General features: G+C 45.7%; 1 protein-coding gene across 8 annotated transcripts in view; it reads left to right on the forward strand.

The window, feature by feature from the left end:
• Positions 1-15,143, forward strand: part of LOC139749369 (uncharacterized) — a 424,871-nt gene that overhangs the window by 192,598 nt on the left and 217,130 nt on the right. For 2 of the 8 annotated variants that reach the window (XM_071663139.1, XM_071663144.1), the window contains exon 2: positions 3,039-3,467. The exons of the other annotated variants lie outside the window; for them this stretch is intronic. In XM_071663139.1, coding sequence (XP_071519240.1) covers positions 3,426-3,467 — 42 coding nt within the window. In that variant the 5' untranslated portion in view covers positions 3,039-3,425. The remainder of the gene's footprint in view (positions 1-3,038; positions 3,468-15,143) is intronic. 8 annotated transcript variants of the gene reach the window in all.

The following is a 15,143-nucleotide window of genomic DNA, read 5'->3' on the forward strand; positions in this document are numbered from 1 at the left end:
CCCCAGACGCTTCACATGCCTTGCTTCAATCCACTGACAGCACGTCAACCCCTGTATACCACATGACTCCAATTCACTCTATTTCTTGCCCTCCTTTCACCCTCCTGCATGTTCAGGCCCCGATCACACAAAATCTTTTTCACTCCATCTTTCCACCTCCAATTTGGTCTCCCTCTTCTCCTCGTTCCCTCCACCTCCGACACATATATCCTCTTGGTCAATCTCTCCTCACTCATTCTCTCCATGTGCCCAAACCATTTCAAAACACCCTCTTCTGCTCTCTCAACCACGCTCTTTTTATTTCCACACATCTCTCTTACCCTTACGTTACTTACTCGATCAAACCACCTCACACCACACATTGTCCTCAAACATCTCATTTCCAGCACATCCATCCTCCTGCGCACATCTCTATCCATAGCCCACGCCTCGCAACCATACAACATTGTTGGAACCACTATTCCCTCAAACATACCCATTTTTGCTTTCCGAGATAATGTTCTCGACTTCCACACATTTTTCAAGGCTCCCAAAATTTTCGCCCCCTCCCCCACCCTATGATCCACTTCCGCTTCCATGGTTCCATCCGCTGACAGATCCACTCCCAGATATCTAAAACACTTCACTTCTTCCAGTTTTTCTCCATTCAAACTCACCTCCCAATTGACTTGACCCTCACCCCTACTGTACCTAATAACCTTGCTCTTATTCACATTTACTCTCAACTTTCTTCTTCCACACACTTTACCAAACTCAGTCACCAGCTTCTGCAGTTTCTCACATGAATCAGCCACCAGCGCTGTATCATCAGCGAACAACAACTGACTCACTTCCCAAGCTCTCTCATCCCCAACAGACTTCATACTTGCCCCTCTTTCCAGGACTCTTGCATTTACCTCCCTTACAACCCCATCCATAAACAAATTAAACAACCATGGAGACATCACACACCCCTGCCGCAAACCTACATTCACTGAGAACCAATCACTTTCCTCTCTTCCTACACGTACACATGCCTTACATCCTCGATAAAAACTGATGATTGGGAATACCTGGTTTAAAAAGCGAGATATACATAAGTATACTTATGTAAGTAGGAGAGATGGCCAGAGAGCGTTATTGGATTACGTGTTAATTGACAGGCGTGCGAAAGAGAGACTTTTGGATGTTAATGTGCTGAGAGGTGCAACTGGAGGGATGTCTGATCATTATCTTGTGGAGGCTAAGGTGAAGATTAGTATGGGTTTTCAGAAAAGAGGAGTGAATGTTGGGGTGAAGAAGGTGGTGAGAGTAAGTGAGCTTGGGAAGGAGACCTGTGTGGGGAAGTACCAGGAGAGACTGTGTACAGAATGGAAAAAGGTGAGAACAATGGAAGTAAGGGGAGTGGGGGAGGAATGGGATGTATTTAGGGAATCAGTGTTGGATTGCGCAAAAGATGCTTGTGGCATGAGAAGAGTGGGAGGTGGGCTGTTTAGAAAGGGTAGTGAGTGGTGGGATGAAGAAGTAAGAGTATTAGTGAAAGAGAAGAGAGAGGCATTTGGACGATTTTTGCAGGGAAAAAATGCAATTGAGTGGGAGAAGTATAAAAGAAAGAGACAGGAGGTCAAGAGAAAGGTGCAAGAGGTGAAAAAAAGGGCAAATGAGAGTTGGGGTGAGAGACTATCAGTAAATTTTAGGGAGAATAAAAAGATGTTCTGGAAGGAGGTAAATAGGGTGCGTAAGACAAGGGAGCAAATGGGAACTTCAGTGAAGGGCGTAAATGGGGAGGTGATAACAAGTAGCGGTGATGTGAGAAGGAGATGGAATGAGTATTTTGAAGGTTTGTTGAATGTGTCTGATGACAGAGTGGCAGATATAGGGTGTTTTGGTCGAGGTGGTGTGCAAAGTGAGAGGGTTAGGGAAAATGATTTGGTAAACAGAGAAGAGGTAGTAAAAGCTTTGCGGAAGATGAAAGCCGGCAAGGCAGCAGGTTTGGATGGTATTGCAGTGGAATTTATTAAGAAAGGGGGTGACTGTATTGTTGACTGGTTGGTAAGGTTATTTAATGTATGTATGACTCATGGTGAGGTGCCTGAGGATTGGCGGAATGCGTGCATAGTGCCATTGTACAAAGGCAAAGGGGATAAGAGTGAGTGCTCAAATTACAGAGGTATAAGTTTGTTGAGTATTCCTGGTAAATTATATGGGAGGGTATTGATTGAGAGGGTGAAGGCATGTACAGAGCATCAGATTGGGGAAGAGCAGTGCGGTTTCAGAAGTGGTAGAGGATGTGTGGATCAGGTGTTTGCTTTGAAGAATGTATGTGAGAAATACTTAGAAAAGCAAATGGATTTGTATGTAGCATTTATGGATCTGGAGAAGGCATATGATAGAGTTGATAGAGATGCTCTGTGGAAGGTATTAAGAATATATGGTGTGGGAGGCAAGTTGTTAGAAGCAGTGAAAAGTTTTTAATCTCTCAGTTATGATGTAATTTAGTACAGTTGTTAGTACTACCCCAGCCAGCCGGTATGCAAATGACGCCTTAATTAAGGATCTTTGATGAGCAGTTGGCCGAGGGAGAGGCTTGGCATAGAGAGCTGGGATCCGGCGATGTAGTTGATTTATTGCTTCTGTGATCAATCAGGCTGGGTTTGGGACCTTACCTTACCTTACGATGGTTTAGGAGGTCTTCTACCCCCACAGCTGGGTCTGGGACCTCACTTCACCTTACGTTACGATGGTTTGGGAGGTCTTCTACCCCCACAGCTGGGTCTGGGACATCACTTCACCTTACGTTACGATGGTTTGGAAGGTCTTCTACCCCCACAGCTGGGTCTGGGACCTCACCTCACCTTACGTTACGATGGTTTGGGAGGTCTTCTACCCCCACAGCTGGGTCTGGGACTGTATTTCTGTATCAGAGCATATAGGCTTTGCCCTGTACATATATGTCTTGAATTTCATCCTCCTTTTTGGAAGTGATTACAATATTGATATTTTTCTGATCCGTGCGGAATTAAAGACTTATATACCTCGTATCTTGAATCTGTTCTCAGAAACTTTCATTAAGGGCGAATTAAGTGATTTGATCCTAAAATAATCACGGTGGGATCTAAGGTTCATGGACATTTCTGTGTTACGATCGTGATGTGATAAAGGGAAAAGGAACCTTATTAGATATCCACCAGTGTTCGCGTCGCGAGTGTACTTCCACACTAGGGTAAATATACTCTCGATAGACTCACTCACTCGCGAGTGCTTTCTGGGAGAGCTTGGCGCTTCACAAGGACGGTAGGTACTGCCGGAGACACTCCACCTTCCCCCCTCCGAGGAGTGCCAGGGGGTGGCAGAGGAGTGCCAGCCCCCGGTGACCCTGGCGGCCATCATGTACCCAGTGCCTTACTCTGCCACAACCCGCCACCACCACACCACCACCACCACACATGTCGCGAGAACGGATAGAACGGCGCAAACTCTGGATGCAGGTAAGTGTCTTTCTCTCCATCAAAGTCTCTTGTCAGTCTGTCTTTATTGATATTTGGGTCGGGGTGCTTGGGAGGTGAAGCAGTTTCTGTTTGCGAATGACGCGGTTGTAGTGGCAGACTCAGGAGGAGAAGCTCCAAAAGCTGGTGCCAGAGCCTGGGAAAGTGTGTAAAAGGAGAAAAAGTTTGAGAAGGGGAATGAGACAAGTCTGAATGGGGAGAATGAGAAATGGAAAGAGTCTGGAGGAAGTTGAGTGCTTAAGGTACCTGGGAGTGGACGTGATAGCGGGTGGAACCATGGCGGCTGAAGTCAGTCGTACGGTAGGAGAAGGAGCTAAGGCTGTGTGCAATAAGGAAAGGTCATTGTCGATTAGGGCAAAGATGGGTGCGTTTCAAAGGTATAATATTTCCAGTAGTGTTGTGAGGATACGAGTCTTGGACATTAAACGCAGAAGAAAGGTGGAGGGTGGGTGCGTTGGAGAGAAAGTTCCTGAGTTGCTGAGGAGACTTGATCGCGAAAGACGGGATCAACCTGGGTGTATCGAAATGTTTCTGGTATATGGAGGGGATGAGCGAAGAGAGACTGACGAGGGGATCTGTTTGTAGCATGTGGTGGAAACAAGGAGGAACGGGCGACCATGAAGATGGAAGGATGGGATGGAGAAGGATCTGGGATATCGGAACCTGAACCATTAGGAGGGCGAGAGGCGTGCATTGAGTAGATTGACGGGGATCGATGTTTGCATATGGGGGGCGACGTGCTGTCACAGGGCTGAACAAAGGGCGTGTGGAGCGGTCGAGGACTGTGGATGGTGGGTTCGGTGCAGTAAGCGTGATAGCGAGAGGCTAACATGTGCAAATGAGACCTTTGTTTATTCTTGGAAGGTAAATAGGTAAGAAAGACATATTTACTCATTTTTCAGCAGGTTCAAGAAACATCATTGAGAAGCTTATACATATAATTAAGAAGACACATGGTTTGATTTAAGTTGGTATATTACTTTATGGTGGATGGGGTCTATTTTCTCTTGAATGAACAAAGTGAAGATATCTTGAAAGTGTTTATTCCCGTCTGTGTAAAGTTAACCCCGCATTTAATCGCTGCTGAATTGTCATGAAGCCAGAACACGTACCATGCACCTCAACTATACACATTAAGCCAGAACACCTGCCATACACCTCAACTATACACATTAAGCCAGAACGCCTGCCATACACCTCAACTATACACATTAAGCCAGAACACCTGCCATACACCTCAACTATACACATTAAGCCAGAACACCTGCCATACACCTCAACTATACACATTAAGCCAGAACACCTGCCATACACCTCAACTATACACATTAAGCCAGAACACCTACCATACACCTCAACTATACACATTAAGATAGAACACCTTTCATATACTTCAACCACACACATTAACAAATATGATCGTTTGTATGTTTATTTTTTCAGCTGATCTTATATACAGTTCTTGAAGGTTGTAACTAAAAATGTTATTTTACAACATACAGAAATTAACTCATATGTCATTCAAAGATAACTTCAATTGTAATTCAGATAATCTCATGTAATCCATGGATAATCTCAGATGTAATTCATTGATAACCTCAGCTGTAACGCACAGATAATGGTAGAAGTAATTCGAAGATAATCTCAAAGGTGAAGCAAAGATAATCTCAGATGTGGTTCACATATAATCCTTGATGTAATCCAGAGGTAACCTCAGATGTAACTGAATGTAACTAGATTTGTTAGACGTTTTCATCTTTGATTATCTTCGTCAAAAGTTTATTCATTAAGTGTATCTGTTTAAGGAGCTTCGTTATCAGACTTGCGTCTCATGAATGTGTGATAGGGAAGTGCATGAAGAAGTAAATACATATTTACCCATATACTTACCTAAATCAACTCTTGAATTACCCCTATCGCTGGTCATAGTAGTCGTCTTTATTTCACCAGTGGATTTGTGTGTGAAAGATTTAGATGCAGTGGAATTCGTGGTGTAGGTCCCCCTAGGGCAGAAGAGACCATTTGGCGGGGGTTATTAGTGATAATATTTGTACAGTGGGTGTACTGGGCGGCGCGCGGCCTGGGGCGTGTGCCAACTGGCACCAGTATCAACACCAGCTGGAGGGGGGAGAGTGCCAGACACAACCAACTGACGTAAGGCATAAGCCTTGTGGGAGGGGACGGTTGTTACGGGAAGGGGGCTTCTCTGGGAAGGGGCGTCTGTAGCAGGGAATGTCTATGGGAGGGGAAATCTGTGGGAAAGACGTAAGGCATAAGCCTTTGCGAGAGGACGTATGTTATGGGAAGGGGACGCTTGTGGAAGGGAAGGTCTGTGGGAGGGGAAATTTGTGGGGAGGACATACAGCATAAGCCTGTGGGAGAGGAAGTATATTGTGGGAAATGGACGCCTGTGGAAGGGAAGATCTGTGGGAGGGGAAATCTGTGGGAAGGGATGTCTGTAGAAGGGGAGGTCTGTGGGAGGGAACGTCTGTGGGAAGTGGATGTCTGTGGGAGGGACGTCTTCATCCCTGACTGCCGTCATCAGGAGAGCCTGTGTGAAGGACTTACGGGGGCGTGGCCACAGCTCCTGTAAACAAACCCTTCCTGTTGACGCCTCTCCTTCACGCAGGAAATAAGGATTTGTTCTCCTCGGTGCACGACGACCTCCTCTCCAGCGGAAGCCTTTTCGTGAGGAGGGGAGAACAGTTCCTGCTTCTCCCTCGTCCGTCAGGCTACGTACTGTCTCTTATCTCAACCCATCTGTCACAGTAGTTAACGCCTCCATACGTCACGTAGGGATGGGGAGATGGGCTGGTCCGGTCTGAATGAAGGGTTCATGAGTATAACTGAGATTCCCTTCATCTCTACACCAGGGCTGTTGTGGTGGAGGTCCAGCCACACACACAACTCCCAGGTGGCAAAGGACTAGATGGAAAACGCTTGGTTTCAGGATAACGAGATAAGAGATGAATTACAGGACGTGTTGCCATTTATTTCCGGCTGGCGTGGGCCCCCAAGACGAATGGAAAAAACTAATTAGATTCGTTACGAGATATGATTTTATGAGATGCTGCCAGTCACAGACGACGCACTGTAACTAGAAAGTTGTTTTTTCAAGTTTTGTATTGTCTTTCTCAAGAGAGAGAGAGAGAGAGAGAGAGAGAGAGAGAGAGAGAGAGAGAGAGAGAGAGAGAGAGAGAGAGAGAGAGAGAGAGAGAGAGAGAGAGAGAGGCTTAGGTGGGGGGGAGGTCCATGTATCATCGTGGTCCCCCATGGTAATAGACCCCCTTTACACCCTTGTGTTGGCCACATGGCAGACGGTCAAGGTCTTCCCATTTACATACAAACACAGACCACACAGACCCAAGGTGCAGGCGACGGTGGTCTGGCTTTAATATTAATAGAAAAAGAAAATGATTCGCTTAAGGTGTTGAGGTGCAGGAGTGATGATGAGATTTGGTGGGACGTATTGTTAGCTTTATGTGTACTGTGTGTGTGTGTGTGTGTGTGTGTGTGTGTGTGTGTGTGTGTGTGTGTGTGTGTGTGTGTGTGTGTGTTTGTGTGTGTACACAGTACACAGATGAAAAGGGACTCTCTCTCTCTCTCTCTCTCTCTCTCTCTCTCTCTCTCTCTCTCTCTCTCTCTCTCTCTCTCTCTCTCCCGTCTCCCCACTGAGCCCCAGGTACTCCCCATTCATCACAGTTGAGCCTCACAGTATGTTAGCGCCCCACCTACCTGCCTACCCTCATAGCATCGTTTGGGACCTGAGGGTGTAGACTGGTGTATGGGAGGTGTCAGAGGGTGTTGCTGGTGTAGCGAACGTCTGCCATATGTATACGTGAGAGTAAAAGGTGTAGAAGAACACGCAGAAATAGAATAGGTGTAGGAGATTGGAGAGGGTGTTGTGGTGAAGTGAGAGCCATGTAAGTGTAGTATGGGCTTAGGGGACTAGAGAGGGCGTTAGGGTGTAGAGAGAGCCATGCAAGTGTAGCATGGGTGTAGGAGATTGGAGAGAGTGTTGTGGTGTAGTGAGAGCCATGTAGGTGTAGTATGAGTGTCGGAGACTAGAGGAGGGGATAGGGTGTAGAGAGAGCCATGCAGGTGTAGCATGGGTGTAGGAGGTTTAAATGTGGTGAATGTGGTTAAGAAAGAGTGCAGAAGTAGTGTAAGGGAGAGTGAGGAATGTAGTGACGGTATATACACATATATAACTTAGTCTTGTGTGTAGAGAAAGCTCAGGGAATGAAGTAACTGAGTGTAGCATGTATTCCTAGCATGTATATTTAGCATGTATGCCTAGCATGTATACCTAGCATGTATATTCAGACAAGAAATTGATATGATTTTACAGTGAATTTGAGAGATGCTTTTGAGGCATTGTGAGTTTAGTTGTATCATGACACTTCAGAATGTAAATTGATTGTCGAATATCGTATGGATTGTAAATTGAGTGTCAAATGTCTTATGGATTGTAAATTGAATGTCGAGTATCGTATGGATTGTAGATTGATTGACGAACGTCTTATGGATTGTAAATTTGAATGTCGAGTATCGTATGGATTGTAAATTGATTGTCGAATGTCTTATGGATTGTAAATTGAATGTCGAGTATCGTATGGATTGTAAATTGATTGTCGAATATCATACGGACTGTAAATAAATGGTCGAATCTCGTACATTATATCGTACAAGGATTACCTTGATGATGTGCTATTAGAAATATTAAGTAGAAGATCTTCAGGATCTCTGGAGTAAATACAGACAGTGGCATTATCAAATGTAATCTGTCTGTGGCATTCCCGAGACAGAAGGTGACAGGACAGACGGTAGTAACATCGTGTGAGTATGGGACAGATCCGTCCTTACAGTGAGAACGAGCAAGGATGTGGCTGGTTCTGATGAAGCACAGGTGGACCAAGGTGTGAACATCCTAGCCCGACTCTCTCGCTGATAACGATGCCTGTTTTGTCGTAGTGCAGGGATGTGAGGGGGGAACTCATGGCTTGGTGTGGTAAAGTCCAGGGAACACACACTCCATATTGTAGCCACTGTACCTCAGGACGGAGCCTTGAGGCTACGTGAACTGTACTCCCTTCTTGTGGACATGTAAACCCATGTGTATGTACAACGAGTATATTGCACTGAACGCGCATTTCTAGGCATACAAATTTTCCAGAAACAGGATTCGAACCGCTGCCACTAGCGTGGAGGCTTGGGATGTCAGCAGCGAAGCTATGGGGACCCCTTGATAGAGAAGCGGTTATTCAGTTACAAGTTATGGGATACCCGTCGTCTGGTATGTACAAGGTGCCTCACAGGTCATATTTGCAGACAGTAACAGGTAGTTTACATATTACCGGATCTCTATTGTTATACGTGGAGATGTGTTACGGTCGAGTTTAGCACTTGAGAAATGTCTTCATTGAATACAGGAAAGAAGTGTAAAACTCTCTCCAGTTACAGAACAAACTGGTACACACACACACACACACACACACACACACACACACACACACACACACACACACACACACACCTCAGCGTTAACTCAGGCCAGCCGAGTGATTTTAGTGTCAGGTAAATAAGAAAGGCACGTTCATGTGTGTGTGTGTGTGTGTGTGTGTGTGTGTGTGTGTGTGTGAGGAGAGATCCAGTTGCCATGACAACGAGCCATTGTAAACAAGGCCATGAGGAATGTAAACATAACTTTGTAATGATATGCCCGCTGTGTTACCCTTGATACGAGAGAACCAATAATGGTACGTTGCAATTAACATTTGCCTTTATATATATATATATATATATATATATATATATATATATATATATATATATATATATATATATATATATATATATATATATATATATATATATATATATATATATTCCTATGAGTCCACGGGGAAAAATGAAACACTATATAAGTTCCCAAGTGCACTTTCGTGTAATAATCATATCATCAAGGGAGACACAAGAGAGAAATATAACAGTCAGTTGATATACAACGAAGAGACGTAGCTAGGACGCCATTTGTCTTGGACAATCACGTGTGTATGTGTGTGCATGTGTGTGTCCTGCACAATCACGTGTTTACCAAAAAAGATTTTTTTTTGGTAAACACGTGATTGTCCAAAACAAGTTGCGTCCTAGCTACGTCTCTTCGTTGTATATCAACTGACCGTTATATTTCTCTCTTATGTCTCCCCTGATGATGCGATTATTACACGAAAGTGCACTTGGGAACTTATATAGTGTTCCATTTTTCCCCGTGGACTCATAGGAATATATTTGATCACGCGCAAAATTGTGATCCTTTCCAATGTGTATGTGTGTGGAGAGAGAGAGAGAGAGAGAGAGAGAGAGAGAGAGAGAGAGAGAGAGAGAGAGAGAGAGAGAGAGAGAGAGAGAGAGAGAGAGAGAGAGAGAGAGAGAGAGAGAGAGTGTCATTATTTCGTGCTGTACAGGGGAACGCCTGGAACGAGGCGACCCCAGGAAAGTTAACTCAGTAGGTCTCAGAGGAACTTTGAATGTTAATATAATCGTGTAATTTGTTCCTTGAGGATGGTAGAGGGGAGGTTGGTGGAGGAAAATTACTTTGGCCATGTGGCTGGAAAACTGGATTCCAGCGTTAATTTGATGCCTCAGAGACCAGCCAGGGTGGTGGGAGATGGGTAACGTGTGATCTGTGTCTGTGGCGTATACTCGTGTCTTGTTATCTTTGGCGCATCTTAGTTTACCTTGCGTGTAGTACGTGCCTTGGTTTACACCCGTGTGTATTACGGTCGTTTTTCTGTGTTTCGTATATACTACAATGGTATACCTATTCTTACGTATAGCCTTCGATGGTTCACCTTTCCTTACGATGGTCTGCCTATTCTTGCGTAAGCACTACCATAGATTATCTGAACGTATACTATACGATGCTTTACCTACTCTTACTTGTGGATTACAATAGTTTACCTTGAAGTAATACACCTTACGGTGGTTCACTCTACGTATATCCTATAATTGTGTACCTTGATTTAGTTTATGATGTAATACCTTACCCTACATATGTCTTTAGGTGTTTTACCTTACCTTGCGTGTATCTTACAAAGGATTATCGTGTCTTACGCGTAAAGTACGATGGTTTACTTAAACTTACGTAAATCTTATGATGGTTTAACTACCTCATAACGTATACCTCACGATGGCTACCGTTACCTAAACTTACCTGACCTTTCGTATACCATACGATGATTCACTTGACCTTCCCTTACCGTTTGAAACGTGTTCTTCTACCTTATACCTAGCGGTAGATGTTACCTTATCTTTGTTCTATGGTGGCCGACCTCAGGTGGGCAAAAACTTCCCCCAGTCATGACCATTTTGGATGAGAGGTGCGTAGAGTAGCTTTGTCGCGATGAGCGTAAAGAGAGATCGTTTATGGAGGAAATAAAAGAGAGTAGGTGATGGGAGAGGACCCTGAGGGACGCCAGATATCCATGCATTAGAGAACAGAGAGAAGCACAGAAGTCAAAGAATGAACCGTGTCACACCGTGCCAGATGCTTTACAGATGTCGTGGGTCATGATACAATGGATTCGAATGGAGTCTCTGAGAGAGGAGGAGGAGGAGGACCGGAGGTGAATCACATAGTGGAGAACAACGCCGGTGGAACCTCGCGCCTCGAAGGCCAATTTGATCAAAAAGAAGGGAATGAGACTTTTATTTGAATGAGATTTAAGGAGAATTTTGGAAACTATGAAGATGGCCGAAGGGTTCAAACGGTCTCTTTTCTTAGGGATGGGCTGCACCAAGGCATGCCTCCAAGAAGAAGTGAATGTTCAGGTTTTAGACTCGACGGCATAGACGAGCAATGACCGGAAACTACCATAAGGGCAAATTACTCCAGGGCACGGGTAGGTGTGCCATCTGGGCCATTCGCTTTGTCCACCTGTAGGTGAGAGTAATGCTTTTGGAAGACGTTGTCTGCATGTGACCCTCGGGCCCCATAATCTGAACCCCAGGCAAGAGTGTGAAGAAAACTGTTATATATTTTGTCCTGTGAGATAAACTTTGTATATTGTGGCCTATGAAGCCAGACATGCATATTTTGATGTATATGTTATGTCCATCGATCTTTGGAACTTGTTTAGTAATGCTGGTCATGTTGAACATTTATTCAAATATTGTTTTTCCCTATTACAGGTGAGCAATACTGATGATGTCAGACGGGAGGTGATGAGTGGTGAGTATATGTTATTATTATTATTATTATTATTATTAGTAGTAGTAGTAGTAGTAGTAGTAGGAGTAGTAGTAGTAGTAGTAGTAGTAGTAGTAGTAGTAGTAGTAGTAGTAATAGTAGTAGTATCATTATCATTATTGTTATTTTCATCATCGTTGCCAATTATATTAAGAATGCTCCTTGATGTGGTGTCCATATGGCTCGAAATCCGTCAAAAGGACAGCTTGTGGGAACTAGTTCATCCAGGGTCTTCCTGCGAACCTTTAAGGTAAGTATGGCCGACCCTGCATGATGTAATGCGAGGGTGTGCGTGTTTCTGAGGAGGACCTCATATGTTAACTCTCGCAGGAACATGACGGAAACCATCGGGAGTTCTGAGAACCCCGAGCACTTGGTAATTTTCATGCAGGACGCCAGCTGAAGGTAGCCATTTCGACTACCTTCTTGTCTTTGTTTTGATAACCGTCAAGTGTGCTAGAGCAGTCATGATATGGTGGTTACTTTGGGCTACGGGCCGCGCCCTCCAGCAGCCTGACTGAGCAGATGAGCAACACGACAGCTTCTTGGCCCCAGACCCAGCTATAAAGGTAGAAGACCTCTCAAACCATCGTAAGGTATACATAAAGTCAGGTAAGGTCCCAGACCCAGCTGTGGGGGTAGAAGACCTCCCAAACCTTCGGAAGGTATACGTAAGGAAAGGTAAGGTCCCAGACCCAGCTGTGAGGGGAGAAGACCTCCCAAACCATCGTGAGGTATACGTAAGGAAAGGTAAGGTCCCAGACCCAGCTGTGGGGGTAGAAGACCTCCCAAACCATCATGAGGTATACGTAAGGAAAGGTAAGGTGCCAGACCCAGCTGTGAGGGGAGAAGACCTCCCAAACCATCGTGATGTATACGTAAGGTAAGGTAAGGTCTCAGATCCAGCTGTGGGGGTAGAAGACCTCCCAAACCATCGTGAGGTATATGTAAGGAAAGGTAAGGTCCCAGACCCAGCTGTGAGGGGAGAAGACCTCCCAAACCATCGTGAGGTATACGTAAGGAAAGGTAAGGTCCCAGACCCAGCTGTGGGGGTAGAAGACCTCCCAAACCATCATGAGGTATACGTAAGGAAAGGTAAGGTGCCAGACCCAGCTGTGGGGGTACAAGAACCTCCCAAACCATCGTAGAGGTATTATACATGATCTATTCTCACTAGCACAAGCGAATACGTAAAGCAGAACACCCGTTAGAACTCTCTATGTAGATTAAAATCTTTATGACTTAAACAACCCTGGGATGAAATACCTCGTCACAGTTTATGACTTCCTATTTCACGTTTGTTCTCAGTACTGGACGGAAAGAGATGCCTTAAAAACGAATAGAATTATTCTCATCAGAATTCTAAAGAAACAGAAAAGACGTCGAGATAAAGCTATGTATGTTATGTATGTTATATATACATATTACCCCGCGGCCAATTTCCGTGAAAGAGTCGTGGCGTTACCCAAGACCTTTCTGAAGGCTCCCGGAGCTTCAGGCTGCGCCACTTTCCAAGTAGCGTGGAAAGGTGGGCTGCTTTAGTGAGGAAAGTTCTTCAACGAGTCTTATGGACTCCCTGTGACACGGCCTCGCCAAGGGTGACTCCTCACTCGTGGTGTAACCTCTTACAAGTGGAGTCCGGCAACACACACACACACACACACACACACACACACACACACACACACACACACACGCACAGAGTCAGATTCCAAGAAGTGATGCCGTCATGCAATCAGGTCGCCCTCTCCCCCCCCACGCCCCAACACCCCACACATCTCACATGACCCGTGTGATGTTGTCTTTGTATCGTCGGGCCTCATGTTGTGAGTTGCTCTCATTTAACGCGACCCATATTTATGAGGCAGTGCCGTGAGTGAAGTGGCATTCCCCCCCCACTCCCCCTTGTGAGATGAGGCGTACCCCCCTGGGCTCGGACGGACGAGTGAATTATGAGATCGGATTCAGTTTGCGTTCTGTGACCTTCGTGTGTGTGTGTGTGTGTGTGTGTGTGTGTGTGTGTGTGTGTGTGTGTGTGTGTGTGTGTGTGTGTGTGTGTGTGTGTGTGTCTCCTTTGGCACACCTCCTCCAGGGGTGAACTGGGGTCAGCCTGGGTGTGGGTGTGGGGAGGTGGTGGGAGCTGATGCGATGTTATCTGCCATTGCCTCTTCCTGCCGCACGGTGAGAGAGAGAGAGAGAGAGAGAGAGAGAGAGAGAGAGAGAGAGAGAGAGAGAGAGAGAGAGAGAGAGAGAGGACAAAGGAGATGAAAGAGATACATAGATATGACGCCAGGGAAAAAAAAAAAGCAGGAAGAATGATTTGATTGTGTGTGTGTGTGTGTGTGTGTGTGTGTGTGTGGTTTAGGATCGTATTAAGGTTAACGAGGATGTCAACGTCATCGTGTATCTGGTCGCCTTCGTTAGTCCTGTCGTTTCTCCCTCATTATGTCGGGCGCCCTCGGCTCTGTCGCCGCCCAGTCGTTACGTATAATTGTTCGTGTTTAATACGTGTGGGTGTTGTGTTTAATGACACACACACACACACACACACACACACACACACACACACACACACGCAGTAGGATCTCCCTAACATTCCAGCGAGATGGCACCAGTTGCTTGCAAACTTCCAGGCTCCTGGATGCTCGCTCGTGCCTGCTGTGGGTAAAACGCGTTCTGGGAGGACCTCCCCCCAAACCCTTCATGAGGGAGACTCGGCACCCAGGTCCTACAGCCACCCACCCCTCCTCCAGGGGCCGCAGGAGGCGGGGTAGGAAGTCGACTGCCTAGGACGCCGTCAGTGGGCTATGAATGACCCCCACGGAATCCCAAGGCCGACTGCCTCGCTACCTGTTTTTGGCCGCTCTCCAGACTCCCCACCATGCTCTCCCTGGACCTGGACACTCTCTAGTTTTTCCTCCCCAAGACCTCTGCCTCTCCGCCCCCCTCCTCTCCCGCCGTAACTTGGGGAGAAGTGTGGGAAACGGGGCCAGGAGCAGAGGGATATAGGCCTGGGTTGGTAGTGGTTGGCGCGTCTAAGGCGAAGTCCTTACGGAGAGGAGGCCAGCCGCTGGTGTGTGCACCCCGCTGCCAGGCGGATGACGACCGCTCCTCCTTTAGGTTAGGACATCAATGTGTTGAGCGTGCACGGGTTGGCCTTCTTGTTTACAGGCGGCTTGACGCCCTTTTTTTTTTTTTATGGAACTGTCCTTTTTTTTCCCTTATTTACGATGGTAGCGGCGTATTTTCTAAGCGTTTGTCTTTTGTTTTAATGTTATTCGCATATTTGTATAATTACACCATCATTACTGTAACATATCGATGTAACATTTACATATTTCATAACTTGGGATATACTTTGATAAACTGCAAGTAATTTCGTTTTTCTCTTTTAAATATTTCATCAG

This window comes from Panulirus ornatus, chromosome 7 (genome assembly GCF_036320965.1).
Source record: "Panulirus ornatus isolate Po-2019 chromosome 7, ASM3632096v1, whole genome shotgun sequence".
Lineage (NCBI taxonomy): Eukaryota > Metazoa > Arthropoda > Malacostraca > Decapoda > Palinuridae > Panulirus > Panulirus ornatus.